The 20783-nt window shown below is 35.0% G+C and overlaps 1 protein-coding gene across 5 annotated transcripts in view; it reads left to right on the top strand.

The window, feature by feature from the left end:
- The window catches only part of DCAF6 (DDB1 and CUL4 associated factor 6), a 118250-nt gene that overhangs the window by 61462 nt on the left and 36005 nt on the right, over positions 1-20783 (top strand). For 3 of the 5 annotated variants that reach the window (XM_031688728.2, XM_072946180.1, XM_072946179.1), the window contains exon 11: positions 10769-10828. The exons of the other annotated variants lie outside the window; for them this stretch is intronic. In XM_031688728.2, the coding sequence (XP_031544588.1) occupies positions 10769-10828 (60 nt within the window). The remainder of the gene's footprint in view (positions 1-10768; positions 10829-20783) is intronic. 5 annotated transcript variants of the gene reach the window in all.

The raw sequence follows: 20783 nt of genomic DNA, 5'->3' as shown, positions 1-20783 counted from the left end.
GATGAGGTATAGGCCATTTATAGATTAGAAACAACTGGAAGTATTAGGTTAATAACCACTTTGGGGAAACTAAAGAAGAGATAAGAAGAACTTGGAAGCCAGTAAAGGAGTGACCATTTCTAGGAGAAGAAAATACACAGTGATTCCCTTGGGCAAAGGAGTGAGTTGAGAATGGAGGACAGTTGGGAGTGGGGGACAGTGGATAGCAAGCAGATAAAGTACCACCAAATTAGACATAAAAATAACCCCGTGTCCAAGACAGAAGACCCTGTGTTTTGGAGGAGAGGCAGGACTTGATGTTAGAAGCAAGTGGACCTTTGTTGGGTCAACTGCAGTTTATGGTTTTTTTATAACACTGGGAATAAGTCATTTTGGAGACTAGCCTGGATTCTTTCGGAGGAAAACAAGAATAGGGTTAGTAGTTGTTTGAAGAGATGAAATTACAAGCTTCCCAAGAAGTTAGCAGTTCTTGACTCACTGTTGAAGATTTTTTTGTTATTGTTTTAAAAAATTTAACCCAAAGACATTCATTGTATTCACCTTCCATTTTGGCTAATGTTGACAGAAACGAATTCTCTAAGCATTTATTCATATTATAAATTATATATGCTTGTTTATACATTTTTAAAGGATGTAATGTGTATGTATCTTACCTGCCTTTAATATTTCAAACTGCTAGAAGTGTTTGTTTAGTCTGGTATGTCTGGTGGGAATTTTTAATTCAGTATTTGCCTTTCCCAATAGACGTGTGATGACTTCTTTCCCTATCCTCAATTTTTTTTTTAACTTCATGGGGAAAAGCCACATACAACCAGCCTTATAAGTAAGCAAACAAATTCTTCTTTAAAAGGCAGTGGAAGGAAGTGTTAAATTAGTTCATGACATTATCGTAACTAAATCATGATTTTCAAAGTCATAGGGCATCACTGCTTGTACTTAGAGCCTGCTGCATCACCTGGTGGGTCTCGGATGGAGACTCATACCCACATAAACATTGGGCAGCACAAGAGAGGGTTTGGAATGACAATGAAGTTGAGTGTATTTTTGTTATTTTTTAAAAATTTTCTTAGCAAAACTTGACATATCTGTAATCGCTCTCTTTGTGGTAATTTGCTTTGAAGTGTAAAATGACAAACTTTATGGCTGCATAATAATGCTTTATATTGCTAAAAGTGTTACTGCTGTCCTGACAATGAATATGGTATACCCATAAACCTAAGAAGGAGGCACAGTGCTATTGAACATCGCAGTTTATTTGTTAGTGAACACTGTACTGCTTGGTACAAGAGAATTTTCTAGGAGGAACTAGCAATGAGAGACTTTGATACTTGGATTATTAAATCTTAACTACCAATTGAATAAAATTCTTAATAAGTAGAGGCCGTGGTGTCAAGACGTTATTATCTCTTGCATGATTGATTCTGAAACAATGAACCAAATTTTGCACCCTTGTAACCTGTGTAAAAGAGGTTCTGTAAGTTCTTTGGTAGTTTGTGCAATTTGCTGTCAGTGTAGTTTGTGCAATTTGCTGTCAGTGTCACAGAGAAATTCCATGTGATCCCTCCATTGAATCTACGACCATCAAATCTCTCTGCCTCCCCTTTGATTATAGTGGATGAAATTTGTATGCACCTATCCAAAAGCAATTCCTCCTCTTATCCACTGTTACTGATGGTCTACACAGGGACATCATGCTTGGATTTGCCCACTTCTTTTCAAGCATCATCTTTCTTCCTCCTTCCACTTAAACATTGTCCATCAGCATACGAGCATAGGTGTTATCTCCCAAACTAAAACAAACAGGCCTCTTAGGACTCTTTACTCTCCTACCAATAAATCATCTGATTTCTCTGTTCCCCATTATTAGCAAGACTTCTGGGAAAAGTATATATACTTTGTCCCTCTACTTCATTACCTCTCCTTTCTCTTGAACCTGTTTCAGTCAGGTTTTGGCCCCTGTGATTTTGCTGAAACGACTCTTGTCAAGGTCTTCCTTGTGATTAGTTCTCGGCCAGTATCTTTTTCATCGTATCAGCAGCATTTAACACAACTGCTTGCTTTATTCTTCTTGACACACGTTCACCACTGAGCCTGCAGAACTCGGCTCACTCAGTTCTCCGGCCTCCTCATTGGCTTGACCTTCTTCTTCCTATTCCTCCTTCTCTTAAACACTGTAGTATTCCAGAGTTCAGTTCTTAGACTTATTTATTATCACTCTCTAGCTGGCTTAAAGTAACGTCGCCAGTGATACCCAGATTTACTGGTGAATTTTAGGCTGTTACAGTTGACTGGTCGCTACTCAGTTTCTTCACTTGGATACCTTTTAGTTCTTTTCTTCCCTGTAGTACTCCTTGCTCTTTCTCCGTTCTTCCCCGTTGTGATCAATGGCAGCTCCATTTTTCCTGTTATCTACACCAAAACCTTTGGAATCACTCCACATCCAAACCATTAGCAAATTCTTCTGCCGTTATCTGTAATATGTATCCCACATCCAGGTACACCTCCCCCTCTGAGCACTTGTACTTGCTCTTTCCTCCACCAGGAACACTCTTCCTTGAGATATCCATGTGGATTACTCCCTCACATCCTTGAAGTCTTTGTTCAAAAATCATCTTACGAGGTGAAGCCTTCCCTAATGACCATACATAGAACAACCCCCTCACTATCTCCATCACCCTTACCTTACCCTGCCCAGTTTACTTCGTAGCAGTTATCCCCACTTGACACATAAGAACGCATATATGTGTATTACATATGTGTGTGTTTGTATTCACTGATACCCATTTTCCTCTCAGAATATAAACTCCACATGAGTAGAGACTATTTTGTTCAATGTTTTATTTATCCCCAGAGCCTAAAACAGTGCCTCATACGTAGTAGGCACTCAGTCTCTACAGAATTTCATGTTACACTATTTCTACTTTTTATGTATGACCACTGCTTCAGATAAAATTCAAGAATATATTGAAGATTATTTAAATATTTTTCAGCTTAAAAAAAAAGTAAATGATAATTCTAACGTAAAAATATGTAACTTTTTACATATTTTAGCTGAAAAATATGTAACTTTTCTCTTTAAAGGGCTCTACTAATTACAAGAATTATTTCCAAATGCATAACTTTTTTACAATTTTAATTATTTGATTGAAATTAGTAAGGTAGTTTTTGTGTATAGATTAGATGAGTTAACTGATATTTTTCAGTTCTTAGTATTTTAAAAAGAGATGAAATTAGGAAGGAATGTTCACTTTTAAATGTTTTGCTTGTGGAAGACTATTTTCATTCTGTTTAATTACTTAAATATTATTAGATAACTCTGTGTGTCTTAACTCATCATAGTTAAACAGAAGCCCTTGGGTGTGTACATGTGTATAGTTTGTCATAATTTAACGAGTAGTAATTTTTTATGAGTAATTTGTTTTCGGTATTCCTTTGTGAGACCTATGTTTTATTTATACCCTTCTCTCTTTAATGTATAATCAGATTCTTACTGTTACCTGTTTTGTTACTGTCTTTTCACCTTTCTTTTCCTATCTGTGTCAGAATTTCTGAGGGGGCCTGAGATAGCTTTGCTCCGTAAGCGCCTGCAACAACTGAGGCTTAAGAGGGCTGAGCAGCAGAGGCAGCAGGAGCTGGCTGCGCGATCCCAGCAGCAGCCTTCCACTTCTGATCAGTCTTCTCATGAGGGCGCTTCACAGGACCCTCATGCTTCAGGTTGTTAATGTCAAGTGTCCTTAAGCAGCTGGTCAAGTTGGTTTTTTTTTTAACACTGCTGCTGTGTAATAAGATGCTTCCCTTTTCCCCTTTCAAAGAGAGCTGATGCGCTTGCAGCTTTTCCCTCCCTGTCTTGCACATGGTGAAATTTAGCATCACATGGCTAGAGGAGCGGATTGGCAGCAGTACTTGCTAGAGAGATGAATATAAAATAGTCCATTATTTTATTTGTAAAATTTTAGAGAGGGGCAAATGTTTTATAGCTAATGAGCTACTAGCTAATGATCTAGTGAATTTAGAGCCTGCATTGATACTTCTATTGAAATTTCTTGTATGCTGAAATATCTTTGCTTGACTCCTAGTGCTTCTTCTTTTTTTTTTTTTCTTTTTGCTTTGAAAGTTAACCAGTATTTCTAGTCCCATATAAACCCAGTACTGCTACATTTTAGAATTACAATGTTGTTTGGCCATACTAGCATGCTGACTCAATCATTCCCTTCTGTAATTATTTAAAAAACTTCAATATTTTCTTAACTTATTCCTCCTACACATAATCAACTTTCTGATATGTAGGGATCAAAAATACTTTCAGTCTTATGTTCCTGTTTTTATGCTGTAAAACTCTGATATGACAGTAATAATCTGTGCCACTCTCTTTTTCCTCAAGTATTTTAATGGCCCAGTTTTTTATGGCCAAAAAGCTCATGATGCTCAATAAACATTTGTTGAAAGAATTAGTGAAACATATACCATAAAATAATCTGTCAGCTTAATTCTTTCAAGATGGATAATAGGTCATGTATATCTTGTACTATAGATAGTATACTAGGTGCTGTAAACCTTTATTTAGGAACTAGGTTGTCTCTGGGTTCTCATACTAATGAGATTATAGTATTTTGATATACTTTGTTTTGCCACACTAAGTGATGAGATGTAAATTAATCACTTTGCGAACTCTGATTAAGTTACTTGCAATTAATTGGGATATTGGTAGAACTGAACAGCCTCCACTTTATAAATATCTGTTCCACTAAGTGCTGTGGTAACAAAAGCACGTTATATAATATCCTGGTGAAATAAAATAGATTTAAGTAGTTGTAACATAGGTGTGACGTTTGGAACAGATTGTGGACCTGATTTTTTAATGTTGTATTAATAGAGGGAATACTGGTCAAGCAAAGGTGTCTCTGACTTTTTTTTTAACTGTACAAAAATCTTTTAATAATAAGACATTTTTGCTATGATTTTGTGCTATGTATAAAACTCTAGCTCAGAGGTTTTAAGAGTAAAAATATGCAACATGAAAAGGAAGATAAAATGTCCCTACATGTATAAATATTTCTAAAATGCTGAAATTTAGCAGATAGCAAGCCAAGTATTAAAGTGAATTGAGTATAAAACAAAACTGCCTACATTATCGGTGGAGAAATGTACATTGTGAACTGGAGGAAAATATTGTAACACTCAGTCTTTATATCTAGTTCATCAGTTTGAATTGAAGCAAGTTCTTTTTAGGATCAGGAAGCTTTAGGGTGATTATATGGTCTCTGAAGTAACATGCTGTTTTCCCAACTCCAAGCATCGTTCTTATTAAATAGGATCTAGTTTGCTAATCAGTCCATTTGTGGTCATCTTTAACAAGCCATAGTTGAGTAGACATCTTGCCAATTTGGAAGTTGAGAAACCTGTTATCCTTATATTGCTATTAAACAACATGCTTGAGCCCCTGCGGCTGCCCACGTGGGCCAGTGTTAGAGGCCCTTAGCGCTGTCACTCGGTGTACGCTGCTCTCTTCACCTACAGGGTGAAGTTCTTCACCCGTGTCATATGCTTTCAGCATAGCATTCGCATGAGGCCCTGGTAAAGCGAACCTGTGATGTGCCCTGGGTTCATTTGTCAGAGTTCCTTTTATCCTATTCTGTCCTCCCATGTCGGGAACACTATTTGGTAATTCAGACCTTTAAGAACAGTTATATAATGTGTTGTTAGTTTACTACAAAGGACAACTAATAAAGTCTACCTGTGTTGTTCATTTAGTTAATTTTGGATATGAAGAGAGATGAGTTGCCTTAATGCAAAATTCTTTATTTCAGAACACACAAATTATAAAAATACAGAATAGGAATTGAGTTCATGAAATTCAACAGGGAGATAGGTTTTATTTGAATAACAATTAGAAAATATTTTCTTAGACTTCATGGTGTATAAGTATAATTTAGTGTATGTGTATATTGGACATTAATTGATCCATTCTCTCATGCTAGATGTTACTACTAAAATCATCAGTACAGACAACACTAAAATTAACATTTAGATTTTAACTTTTTGACAATAGAAGAATGTGCAATTCTCATGAAACATTTATGATATGTTTACAGTATTATCAGTAAGTGATGATACTGTCAATAAATGATATTTCTACTGTATTCTCACCTATTTAAACCTTTTAGTCACAGGATACTCAAAGGAGATATTAATGAGATTTGGAAACCAGGAAATTTTAACACGTGTAGAATTTCTGAATGATTGCAGCGTCTGGCAGATATTTCATTCGCTTTTCAAAATACAGGACTCATGAGAAGTTTTCTTAAAAGGCTAAGTGTAAGATGAATCTACAATTCTTAATTTTTGTAGGAAAATGGGATTAAACTGTCAAGCCATTTTGTATAAATAATCAACATTTTAATGGAAAGGGGCCTAATGCCAGTATTTCTTGGCAACTGAAAACTAAAACATCATTCCAAGGCACCAAATGGTGACACCTTCAGTTTCAAAGTGCTATTTAAAATAAGCTATATAAGATAGATGTTAAGATATGTTTAGACAGTGGTCCTCCTCCCTTTTTTTTTTCAGCTATGAAATCAGAATGTCATGGGGAAGTTCTAGTATAAAATGTAAAAGTGACACTGTTGTGATTTAACACAGAGATTAGAAATGACAACCTACCTGCTTATCCTTCTTGCCACCCCCAAGCCATCTCTGCTCTGAAGCACACTTTGAAAAATCACTGCTCTAAAAGATTTTTTGACACCTGTAAATGATAATTCTTTATAGCTAATTTCCAAAATTTTTATTTTTCAAAGTCAATGTATAGTACTTCAAAATATTTTCACTTTAGTTTAAAATAAAGTGCATTTTTTTTCTAGGCTTTTAGGAAATACATCACAACTCATTCATAGCCTTTCAATGATTTTTTTTTTTAAATCATAGAGAGGTGAATTTGCCTTCATCAGATTATTGCCTGGGTATTAGACTGGCTGAGTTCTTGTCCCTGGCCCTCTGACCTTGGGCAGGTCATTTGGCTGCTTTATGCCTCAGTTTCCCAATTATTGATTTATTTAGATAGTGTGGCCTGCCATAATTTATAGAAATGGCATAAAGATGGGGTACAGAATACTGTATTAAGTTTTTGTACTCCTAATTAAAGTAGAACACATAATAATGTGCTATCTTAATTATAATAACTTTAACATAACTACCTCAAAATGTCCTCAGATACAGCCATGTAAAGTTGAGAGCATTTAGGGTTTTGAATGAGCTGTATGTATCTTTACCAGATGAATGCCATAAGCAGCTATGGCAGAGGCATTCAGCATATGGCTGATTTTAAACCCAACTCTTTTTTTCCATTTCAGGTCCCCTGAAGTCATGGGTTGCTGGCTCCTGCTCAGAGTGACGACACCCTGTGGAGTCTGCTGGTACTGGCCCAACCACCACAGAGCCCCACTGGAGCATGGAGCCAGCCTAGAGAGGGTGTCAGGTAGGAACTGTTTTTTCACTTTATGGCACGGTTTTGCCGATTGGAAAAGAAAAAAGTAATTTTTATACCCCAAAAGGGTATAAAACATTGGTGAATATATTTTGAAAAAGGGCTTTTCAAAACTGAGCCATATTGGAAAAAATCAGCATTTACTGGGTCCCGCACAAGCAAGCTCTGTACAAGATCACAGTTCCCCCACAGGTCACGTGTGGCACCTCTCAAATGGATGTGTTTGACCCATGTTTTTAGTGTTTATAACATAAGCAGTTAGTAAATTAGATGCAATGTTGGCCTAGTTCTGCAATTACTCCTTAACTACTTTGAATGACAGAGCCCTGAGCAAAATGATGATGAGTCTCTTAGAACTTTAAACATGGAAATATGCTCTGTTTTTTTCAGAACAGCTTCCTAACACTGTTTTTCATTTAATACCATGTTTCTGAAAATCAAGGAAGTAATAATAACATTAAATGACCCTTTCCTGTGTGCTGCCTAAGTAGTTTACATGGATTATCTCATTAAATCTTCATAAGAACAATATGTGGTAGATAGCATAATTATCCCCATTTTATAGGTGGAGAAACTGAGGTTTAGAGACATTAAATAACTTGCCCATGGTTATAGTATTCACTGAGTGGAAAAGCCAGATTTGAACTCAGGGAACCTGGTTAAAGAGTCCTTGTTTCTTACCTATTGGACTATAATTCCTTATTTTTCTCCGCACTTGAAAGATGTCCAGGGGCTAAAGAATTTTCTCAAAGCTGTAACACAAATTGTTTTTGAAATATACAGTAATTATCCATGAGACACCTTGAGCTGAGTACTGAATGAGCTTTTTGTTTAAAGTTTATTTCTACTTTAAAAATAATAATAAACACTCCCAAAAAGCCGACTGGCCATATTGGATTTTGTAATAAATTGTCATTGGGCTATATGATCAGATTTTGACTTTGTGATAGTGTTTTCTAGAAGATATTTCACAGAGAGATGGAGTAGAGTATGCAGACAACTGAAGCAATCAGCAGTGAATTAATACTTGATTTTTTATTATTAGATATTCTGATAATTACCGTGCTAATATTTGCAAGTATTCCTGTAAGTTACAAGTTGTGGGTATTGTATTTATGAATATCTAATGATATAAAAACATTTTACTTCAAATGTTTATGTGACAGGAGAATTATCCTTCCAAAAAACAGTTGCATGGTACCCAAGATTAAAAATAGAATAGAAGCAATGATCAAGAATGATTTCTTCTAAAAACTTGTCTTCAGCATGAGAAGAATGACAAATAATTCCTCACATATATGCAATATCTGTGACAGATTGTAAAAAGGAAGCCCTTTTAGTTTAATATTATCTTTGTGTCTTACCCTAAACTTCACTTACATTTTAAATATTCCAAGAGTTTGAAAATACATAACTTTGTGGAGATGATAGCATTCTAAATACTTTATCAGTGTGTGTGTATTTTTTTTTTAGAGACTAAACTACTTCCTAAATTTTATTTTAAAACTTCTGTAAAATGCACTTTATTTTATAAGCTTTGTATGTTCCATAATATTTATGAAAAAATTAAGTATTTGAATGATTGCTTGGAGAACTGATAGTTTTCTGAGGGGTCTTAATTATAAAATGAGGGTGCACAATGAAATGTATAACAAATCCAAAGGGATAAAAATACTTCATAAGAGACTTTCTAGGAGGATTTTCCAATATTTATTTCACTCTGACTCACATTTTTGTTGTTTTTTTTTAACTTTAAAGAATATAATTTTGTTTTTCTTTAAAAACCAACTTATCTGTTCTTCAGAGAGAACATAGGTGGGACTATTGTATACTTTCTTTTTTGTGTAGTACAGACTTGTTGAACTGAATGTTCTGATTAAGAGGCAATAAGTAAGAATAAGTAAAAGCTATTATTTAAGTAATAATCCTGCTTTATCGAAATCTAGTACTACAAAAATCTGTGAGCAAACTGATTATCTCAGAAGGTAGACAACTTAAAATGGATACAAGTAGTCCCAGTAGCAGGATTCAGACTTTTAAATATACAAGTGGAAGCAATCAAGTGGTATAAAATTGCTAAGAATCAAGGCTATGTTAGAAAACTCGTAGGTGTTGAGTTAAAAACGTTCTTAACTCAACATATTTACCTTTGGAGGAATAGTGTGCCATTAGGAATAGAAACTGGTGACAAGACAAAAGTGCAGAGTTTTTGTTGTATTAACAACATTTGCTAAGAACTAGAGCATAAGATATTATTAGAAACTAAGAATTATTCTTACATTTAGTGGAGAGCTATGCTTGCCATCCACATTTTCGCCTTTCCGGTAGCTCCACTGAGACGCTGGAACCCAAGCCAGGAAGAGTAGCCGCCTCCTCCTGTTCCCCAGTGCCTTTCTTAGTTACCAGCTCCCTAGGATGACGAGGAAGGAAGGAGAAGTTTTAGGCCTAAAAATGTTGTGCCTTGTCCCATGTCACATAGCTAATTATTGTCAAAACCAGGGTTAGAATCCATTTTATCATGCTGCGTTCTTTTATACCATAGAACCTATCCATCAAGCAAGTTCTTGCACAGAAACTCAGTATATCAAAAGAATAAAAATAAAATGCTCTATTTGGAGCCAAGGTAGAAAGCATGAAGCTCAGACCATATGCCTTCTCCTTGCCTCTCTTTGCCTTTTCTCACCAGGCACCTAAAGAAACCATCACAGTACAGTTTTAATATGCACAACATACCATAGAATTTTCAAAGTTATCTATGTTTGTGTAATGGTAATTACATCATTGAATATTTCTCTTGTAAACCATTTTCTTTGTCTAACGTCTTCACTTGAGCTCCTTTTTCAGCTCAGGATAACATCTAGCAAAAAGTGTAGCAAGCATCTCATTTCATGCTTTGAATCCTCCAATCCAAAATGAAAGCCATCTTAAGGAGCTGGAGAGGGGGTTTGAGAAGGACCAGGCCATCTTCTGTTTAGTGGAGGACATACCCCGTTTTAATTTTACCCACCTTGCACCTTGTGCCTGTGTTAAATGAATTTGATAAAAGGTATTTGCATGAAAGTAGAAGAATATTTTTGTTAGCTCATTCTCAAAGTGGCTAAATGCTTGCTGGAATAACATTTTAAGCACACGGCCCTGCTTACTCACTGCTTGGGAAACACACCACAGTACTTACTTATATTCCCTACCCTTATACATTTGTTTCTTACGCTTAGAGATGATCATGACATTGCTGTGCAGTTTTCTGCTGCTTACTTTTAAGTTGAAATCTCATTTTTGTTTCAGATTCTCCTTCTTCTGTGGTTAACAAACAGCTCGGATCCATGTCACTTGACGAGCAACAGGGTGCGTGCAACAGGAGATGCGCTATGCCCATCCATCCATAGTTTTATTGCAATGCATAAGCCAAGCTCTCTCTCACTTTTTCATAGCATTTCATTTTGGTTATGATCTGATAGTCAGTATTTTGTGGGCTAAATTACCTTAGGTGGTATTGTGTACAAAGGGCCTCCTTGGCCTATGCAGATTATTTCCTGTGTAAGCTAATTTCTACCTTTGGTCCTTTATGCCAACTTTGAAATATCTTCCTGTAACAATATTATAATGGATATAAAGTAGTCCATTTTTTTTATTCTAGCTATCACAAAATTATGATGTAGAACTGTGGATGTGAGATTAGCATATTACCTAGTGGCTAATTTAGAAGAGGTTATTTAAACATAGAAATGTTCTATATTGCTACATTGCTATAGTAATAATACTTGGTTTTATGTCTCACTTATCTGGTGGCTAAAGTCGTGATAGCTTTAACTTGAAGGAATACAGTCACAAATGCAGAGATGATCTCTAAAGCTCCCAATCAGAAGGGAAAATACTTCCACTCCCACTTGCACTTACTGAAGTAGGAGAGGTACAGAGCTGACCTTGAAGCCGTGAGCAGAGGCTGATGAGACAGATTTGACAAATATTTTCCAAAAAGTTAAGAAAGAATAACTTAGCGCTAGAGCCATAAGCTTTAGTTGGCTGAAAGTTTACATATGCAGGATGATTCATTTGTCAACAGTATTGGGGAAATGAAATATTGCTGAAGTACCTATTTAGTGTGAAATAGATCAAATTTTAACTATTCATCTTGGAGAATTATTCAGAAACTAATTGTGAAGCAAATTAGAAAACTCCTTCTGTACTTCTGATCTTAAATTATTCTTTATAGGCCTGAGATGATAAGTATTGCTATAGGTTTTTCTGTTCTTGAGAATGAATGAATGAATTGGTAAATGAATTTGAGAACTAAGAATTAAGCATGTTTTATCTTTATACATTTATTGTAGCAGTATTAACAGTGAAGAATAATTACTTTAAGGTGCAAAACACAACTGTAGCATTATATTATAATATATTGTGCTACTGTTTAAAACTACTCTCTAATCAAATCATCTTTTTTTGGTAAGATTATATGAATGTAAATACTACCAGAGAGGTTGTAGCCAGATTCATATTTTATTTAACCTTACAGGATAATTTCCATAGAATTGTATTGATTATTATATTTAATTTAAGTTGGTACTTAATTTACGTAGGGTATAGGATATGATAGAAAGGGACAAATAAAGGGTAACTCCGAGATTTTTGGCATCAATGCCTGGGTAAATGATGATGTCATGTACTAAGGTAGACTAAGTTCAGACGCAGAAATTAAGAGGTTCTTTATTTTTTCGGCCATGTAAAGTATGCTGTGCCTTTTAGTCATTTAAGTAGAGACGTTATATAAAAGGTCAGCTATTGAGTGGGTGTAGCAGAAGCTGGGTGATGATCAGCCATCATCAGCATAATTTTGTAGTAAGTTCTCTGAGCAGAAATGTTCTAGTGATAGTATATCCAGATGAATTAAATCCTGAACTTTTACATGTCTTTTTGTTCAGTGGGTTTTTTTAAAGTACTGGAAACTTATACATTCCAGGCTTATATTACCTAAAGATAACTTCTACTATAAAAGTTAACAGAAACTTTCCACCACCATCCTGCTCACGTGGACTAACTATGCAATAACCTCTTAACTGGTCTCCTCATATCCACTCAGGCTATATAGTCTGTTCTCTACCAACATACAGAGTGAACTTTTTAAAATGTAAATCTAATCATGTCATTCATCTGCCTAAAACTTTAAAACTGTGTTTCCCTTTGCCTTTTGAAATAAATCTAAATCCATACCTTGGCTTGCAGAGTCCATATGACCTGGCCCCTTCCCTCACTCACTAAGCTCTTGCCAGTTAGGCCTTCTTTCAGTTACTCTAATAATTCTTTCAGAGCTCCTTTCCCTCTCAAATCTCTTATATATGCTATTCTCGCCACCAAAAATGCTTTTCAGCAGCTTCTACTCATCAAATCTCACTTAGATATTATTGCTTTCCCAAAAGTAATATGACATTCTAACCTGAAGTAGTTCTCCCCTCTTTTCCTCATTTTGACCTGCTATTTTCCTTTGCTGCACTTGTCAAAATTGTAATCAGACATTTGTTTAAGGGATTGTTTGTTTTTTGCCTGACTTTCTCCATATTCTCTAAATTTTTTTTCATTCGCTATAATATTTTCAGTGCCTAACACCGTATGTGTTTTCATTAAACAGTAAATATTTGTTGAATGAGTGAGTGAATTGATTCTTTAAGCAGTGGGATGCTATAGAATTTATTCCATCTTAGGAGAAACATGACCAGATTTATGTCTGAGATCATTTTGGCAGCACTGTAGGTGGTTGATTGGAAGTAAGTAAAATTGAAAACAGCAAGGCCATGTGAGAAGCTATTGTAGTAGGCCGGGTGAGAGATGATGAGGGATCCAGTCCAAGGTGACAGCAGTGGGAAATGAGAAGAATGGACAGATTTTCTAAGAGATAGAATTGATAGAACTTTGAGACTGATTAGTTTAAATGAGAAACTGACATCCAGGTGATATCAAGAGATAGGGTTATATAGATAGTCATATAGATAATCCCAAGATAGGGATTTCAGGAGAAACAGCTGATTCTAGTGGGGAACAGATACATGAGATTTTCTTGATATGTTGAGTTTGAAGTACCTTTAGATACCCAGACGGAGAAATCTCATAGACATTTGGGTGGATATATGATTCTGAAAGTCACCAGAGAAGTCTGAGGTGGAGATTAAAAATTAGGAATCATCAATTTACAGGTAACAGTTGAAACTATGAGATTCGATGAGACTGTCTAGGGAAAAGGGATAAAGTGAAAAGAGCAAAGTGTACACCACAAGGAGCAAGCAGAGAAAAGGATCTGGCTAAGGAGACAGAAAAGGAATGATCAGAGAAATAGACAGGGCAGGAAGAATGCCACATCCAAAGCCAGAGGAAAAGAAAAATTCAGGGAGGAACTGGTTAGTAGTGCATTGTGGAGCAATGATGCCAGATATGGGAAGAACAGAGAAATGTTTTTGAATTTGGTAGTATGTGGGTTAATGATGGCTTTGGCACTGCAGTTCCGTGATATGTGGAGGCAGAAGCCAGACAGTGGTGGTTTGAGGAGGAAGATTAAAAAAAAAAAAGAAGTGGAGACATTGGTATGACTCTTTCAATAGGCTCAGTCAAGGATGAAAATATAAAGGAATGCTAATGCCTGGGAGGGGGTTGTAATTTTAAAACTGTGAGTATGTTTATAGGATAAGACTCTGTAGAAGAGATTAAAGGTATAGGGGATAGTTGATTCCCCCAGATATGCTATTATTTCAAGTTTTAACCTTTGTTTTCCGTTTTACCCTGTAGAATGGAAAAAATAGGACATTTAATAAGCTTTTTTTCTGAATAGATTGTTAATGATTATTTTAAGCATATTTTAAATTTCTTTTTCATACTTTTAAAGAGACACTCATGTATTTTTAAATTGTTAATTCAGCTTTCTACTTTCCTGGCAGTATTCATCTTCCAGGTGTCCAGGCCCTTTTACATGTTGCTTAATATAATTTCCCATAGTAGTTACAGGTTTCTAGCTTTATTGGGGGGGATTAACAGGATAAAAATTTTTAAGTTATAGTTAACTTGTTTCACTGAAAACATTTTTTTCAGTAATTATATATACATTATTGAACTGGTTGCTTGTAATCAGTGTTTTTGCTTATTTATCTTGAATTTTTAACAAAAGCACAACATTTGATAAACAAATAAATTTAGTCTAAACCTCCAGATCATAAATGCAGCTGCCTGGTTGCCTCGATAGTTTTTATTTTCTTTTATCAAAAAAATTTTTTTAAGAAATAAAATAATAGGGAAACAAGTGTACAGCATGCACATTGTTTTTATCTTGTTATGAAGTACTTCCCACTGTTCTTCAGATTTAGGGCTCTGTATGCACAGAGTTGTCAAACCCTTCTGTGCTAATTAGAAATTATTTGAATAGCCACAGTGATACCTGTCATGTTTCATCTGGACAATATATTTTAATGAATTGTGGTTTTCCTTTTATTTATATCTCAGTATTATAACTACTGTACTGTAAGGGAAAAAATCCTTTTCTGACATGTATTTCTCTTCCTATTACTAAAACCAGTATTTAGACTGGGAATTTCTCCTTATTTTGTTAAAACAGTAACAACAACAAAAGAAACTTATGATCTTAAGATTAAATTTTGGGGAGGGTGGAAGAAAATAATTTTGCCCGAGTTTTAAATTTTGGTCATGACTAAAGCAAGTTGCTTTATATTCCTTACATTGATAGTCATTGACTGAAAGTTGATAATGCTGTTAAGTTTGAAACTTAACACCTGTGGGCAGCTGGGCATCTGTGAGGCACTCATTTTCCATTCTAGATTTAAGGAAATAAAAATGGTAATTTGTAGATTTTAGAAACATAAATGCTAATTATCTACTATATTATTTTATATAAGCCAAACCTCTTTTAATGTTAATGAAATGTTGGTACAGAAAGAGACTTGTAGATGATCAGAAACCAGTGAAACAGATTTTAATAATTCTATTAGGGTAGATTGGGAATGGAAAAATTGAGCCTATCATGCATTAAGTATTATTCCCTTAAAATTACATCATCACCAAGTTGAAATTTTATTTTAGTAATATCATCTTGACAATATTGTATCAAGCAATGTTTTAAATTGCCATTATATGTATTTTGGCAACTCTAGTTTTTATTAAATAAATATCTGATGGTTGAAGCCTACTGTATTAATGGGAAGTATAAGTTTGGTATTCATCACATGGAAATACATCTGTAAATACTATGCTTTAAATTCTAGGGAAAAAATTAGTGAAATTAGACTTCATTCTGGATTTTTCATATTCCTTAGAACTAGTAATCACTAGTATACTTAGGATGAATTAGTTAGTCCCCCTTTGCCCAACTACTTAGTGTAGATTCTTGCAATTAGTGATGCATTTGAACTTTTGGGAGTTAAACACTACTTAATTTTTATTGCATAAGCTCGCTTGGCTCTCCTCTCCTGTTAACCAGATCAGTATCTATATTTCCAGTTAAATTGCTTTCTGACTCAAAATTGTCTATGATAAAATAGCTGACATTTATTGATTTTTTTATATGTGAATAGCTGAATGAATTTTACATGTGTTACATTTCATTTGTTGTAATTTAATGAGGTGAATACTATTATGATCCTCATTTTATTGATGAAGAAACCAAGACTCCAAGAAATACGTAAAAACAAGTGAAAGAAGGAGGGTGGAGCCATATTTGTATGTCTGTTTCATTAATTCAACTAATATTTAAATGCTTGTTTACGTTGTGGCAAATACTGGGCCCGGCACCAGGATGCATGAATGAATGAAGTTAGTGTTCCCTGTTTGTGGAACATAGATTTGATTAACAGTGATAATAATAATAATAATAATAATAATAATAATAATAATAATAATAATAATAATAATAGATTAACCATTACAACAACACACTTAAATTGCACTTTCTTTGTACTAGACATTACTCTGAGCAGTTTTTATATGTTGATTTACTTAATCCGCATCACAACCTTACACAGCAGGTACCATTATTATCCTCATTTTCAGATGAGGAAACGGAGGCGAAGAGAGTTTAAGAAACTTGTCTAAGGCCACACACTGTATATCTGTGTTAGAAATATGATTCAAATCCAAGCAGCCTGGCTCCAGTGTCTTGTGATCATAATCACTATGCTTTGCCTCATCTAACAGTTGATTTAAAAAATGAATATCAGTCTTATGAGTGTTATAAAAGAGGAAGTAAGGTTCAGTGGGGAACATATGAGAGTGAGTGTGTATCTCTTCTGCTAGGGGGCCTTATAAATAAGGCGTTCCTGAGGATGAGACATTTTAGCTGTCATCTGAAAGTGAGTATGAGTAAGTTAGGTCAAGGAGAAGGGAGTAAAGGGGAGCATGACCAGCGTGTGCAGAGGCTCTGAGATAATCACATTAGAATGACTAGAAGAATCCCAGTGTGGCTGGAGTGTGCTATAACTTCAAAAGATTGGTAGAGTCCAGACTGAGAAGGACCTGTTGGGCATTTTAAGGTTCTAGATTTTATTTTAAGAACAATAGGAAGCTAATGAAGGATTTAAAATAGGGAATATGGCCTGATCTGGCTCGTTCTGAATAGAGTATGGAGAATTGACTAGAGACTTAAGTCATTTAGGAGGTTGTCCTGGAAATAAGGATTTTTAAACTGATGACAGAAGTAAGGTAAATATGTGAAGAGATTCAAGAAATATTCAGGGTGTAAACAGAATTTGATGATATATAGAATGAGGCAAGGGATTGAAGAGGAGCCCAGAGTATAAATTGCAGTAACAACTCCACAGTTTCTGTATGAGGATGATTTAGCAATGGCAGTCTGGCTGGAAGGAGCAGGGCCAGAGTGTGTCTTAAACTTGCTTGTGTATAGTAAATGCAATCTTTTGACTTAGACTTTATACATTTATTCGTGGTGATTTAGGGGAGGTAATGATAGAGATTAGCAGGTGACATTTCTAGTGCTACAAGGGTAACTCCCTAGTTTTGATTGAGTACAATTGAGTGTATACTTCCTGAAATAGGTAACCCTGGAAGAGGAGTAAGATAGGGGAGAGGATGTGTAGAAAGAGGTGGAGAGCACAACCTTAGTTTTGAATATGTTGAGTATGAGTTATCTGTGTAAGACATCCAAGTGGGAAAGTCTACTGGGCCGTTGATTGTATGGTTATGCTGCTTAGCAGAGATGCCAGAGCTAGAGAGGTTAATTGGAGAGTTCTGTGTGTACAGATGATCATTGACACCAGGAAAGTAGATGAAATCAACTAGGACAAAGTTAAAAGTGAGACATCTAAAATGTCAAAAAAAAAAAAAAGTCAGAAAAAATTCCAGAATTAAAGATTTTTCTAGAGGAGTGCTGATAAGGGAGACAAAGAAGTAACAACTACATAAAGAGGCAGAGGGCAAAGGTAGGACAGTGTGGTGTCAGAGATAAAGAGAAGAGAAATTTTCAGATACAAGAGAGTTAACTGAGTTAACTGAGTTACTGAGAGGGCAAGTAAATGGGCTCTAAGAAAAAAAAATCTCCACTAAATTAATCAGTCATTAGTGTGAGCAATTTCCCTGGATTGATAAAGACAGGAAGCAGGTTAAGTAGAAGAAGAAATGGAAATGAGAAGGAAGGAAAGCATTTCAGAGCAAGCAAGGAGGATAGTAACTGAAAGGGAAGGCGGTCAAAGAGCGTGTGCGCCTAAGCTGTCGACCTCATTTCTTCCATTTTCATCTAGAAGTCACATTTTGTCATGTTAATTAATCTGTTTAATCAGTATATGACAGACAGGTTTGAATTTTTTTTTTTTTTGAAGGAGACTGTAACTGAGGAAACAGTCAAGGAAAAAGAAATACTGGATGAGAATTTTGGCAGGGTTTATGTGCCACATAGGGTAGGCGTCTTTACTTAGTGTCTTTTAGTTATTTTCTTCCTGTTTGTTCTCCCTCAAAATGAAAGTGAAATAGGAATAGAAGACTTTTATGAACAGAGGGTTGTAAGACTAACAGTTCTAAAGTGAGAAAAGCAAGCCGAGTAAGTAACTGCTGCATTTCAACCTATAAATTGAAAATATCAGAGGGAACATGGAATCAGGCACAGCCTGAATCTTTGTGTATCCTGATCCCATGTTTAAGTTCCATTCACATTTCTATGTTATGTCAAGAAAAAAAGATCTTTGGTTAAAGTTTTTGCTATTGATACAGAGGTTGAGTTTTGATTGTCAAGAAGGAAACTTGACTAGAATATTATTTCCAAAAGATTATATAGGAGAGATTTCTTAGTAAATATCAGTACTAAAGCTGCACTTTGTTTGGTTATGGCTTTCATAAGTAGTTAACTTTTATATAAAGTGAGATTGCGCTAGTTAGAACACTAGATTTTAGGATAAAACGCCTTATGTCACAGCCACCTACGTGATGGGTGGGTGTTCTTTGTTGAGAATCTACTCCTAGAAACAGTTTCTACACTTCAAATCAGAATATACCTCCTTATACAAATAATTGGGAGAACTGGGTATCTGATAGTCTGAGGTTTATAGAAAAATGACAGATTCCTGACCTATAAAAATGGAAATTTTACATTGGTCTAGAAACTATACTTAAGAAATTTGCCTTTTCTTCTACGTATGCCAAGTAAGTTACGGTGCAAACCTTGGGCAGACAGTTGAGCTTTATCATTGATGTGTCAACATTTTTTCAGAGGATTTTATCATATATTTTGTTTCCTTTTAGATTTGATTTTTACTTTAAACATTTGGCACAATGGAATGAAAAATGTTGACAAGTTCGTTATATAACAGAAAATCCCTTGGGTAAAAACTGTGTTACTTCTGTATGATCCGGAGGTTATCTGAGCTACTGGAGGTGATTCATGAATGATTATAGAGTTGTAATAGTGACCCAGCAGCAGAGAAAATGTTGGGCATAGTAGTTCTAAACAAACTGCTGTGGCCATATTCTACTTAATTATCTTCGTTTTGATTACTTTGTTGAAATTTATACATAGGATTGGTATCCAAGGATATCCTAGCTGAAAGTCCAAACATCCATATCTCTAGTTACATGATATACAAACCTAGTTACCAAGATAGCATTTTTGTCTACTTTGGTCATTTTTTTTAGAATCACAAATGATTATAATTTCATAGTTGAAATGAACAGATTAAATGGCTTGAAAACACATGCATTACCAAAAAAAAAAGTTTGTTTATGGTTCTGACTGTGAAAGACTTAGAAGATACATAGTTATATAAAGCTCAGAGAAGTTGCTTTCAAATTATATTCCAGCCCAGTCTGAGATTTATTTTTTTTTCTGACCCAGTGCACTAATCTGAAAGGGCTTTTTCTGGGAAGGATTTTTAAAATTTGGTTTCCAGAATCTCATGTTATTGACTATTCACTTCTACCTCTGAAAAATGAAGTCTTTTACAGTATATTGTCTTGATTTTTATGAGGCTGTTACTATGCTTATGAAACGTGTTTTAAATAGGTGGTAGTTTGCTTGGATAGAGACCACTTTTAGCTACTAACATCATCATTTGTTTTTAATAATTATCATTATGACTGTGACTGTGAAGGGCCATCTAAAAACTTAGCAGTGTTGAACAAGTTAAAAGTGATTTCTTTTTTCCCCACTACACTGCCCTTGTGCTGAATGCACTGCAGATAATTTTATTCTTCTGTAGTGTTTTTGAGAAAGAAGAAACAGTTCAACCTCTTAAGTGCCCAGGAAAAAGATCCAGCCTGGATTTCCAATACTCTGATGCCAAACTGACAATTTGGGCTACCAGAACTTTTGTCAGTTGTATGAAAGTTGTTGATACGAATTACACATCATTTCTGAGTAATAACAACACCAACAGTTGCTATTTCTTAATTAAAATATTTATTTAGGCAGTCTTATTTACTGCTGTGTATTCAAGTTATTTCCAAGACAGTATAGTAAGTAGGAACTTCATATAGAAAGAAACTTAGGTAACTAGGGAAAAAAAATCTAACTCATTATCAGCTTCATCATCTGTAAAATGGAGATACTAATATGTGCTACAAAGGTTTAACAAAGGACACATGTATATCCTCAGACACAGAATTGCTTATTGAATTTTAGTTACTTTGATGGTGCTTTCTGTATAAAGCCACTAGGTTTGGTGAAGTTCTAAACCCTAAAGCTCTTAAATTAAAATCTCTCCTTGTTAAGCAAAATATTTCTGTGATATATTTTTGTGCATTATATAAGTAAGACTTTGAATAATGCAGTTTTTTAGAATATGCTTGCTGAGCTAACTTTGAACAC

This window comes from Vicugna pacos, chromosome 21, assembly GCF_048564905.1.
Source record: "Vicugna pacos chromosome 21, VicPac4, whole genome shotgun sequence".
Taxonomy (NCBI): Eukaryota; Metazoa; Chordata; class Mammalia; order Artiodactyla; family Camelidae; genus Vicugna; species Vicugna pacos.
This window is presented reverse-complemented; position numbering and strand designations above follow the sequence as displayed.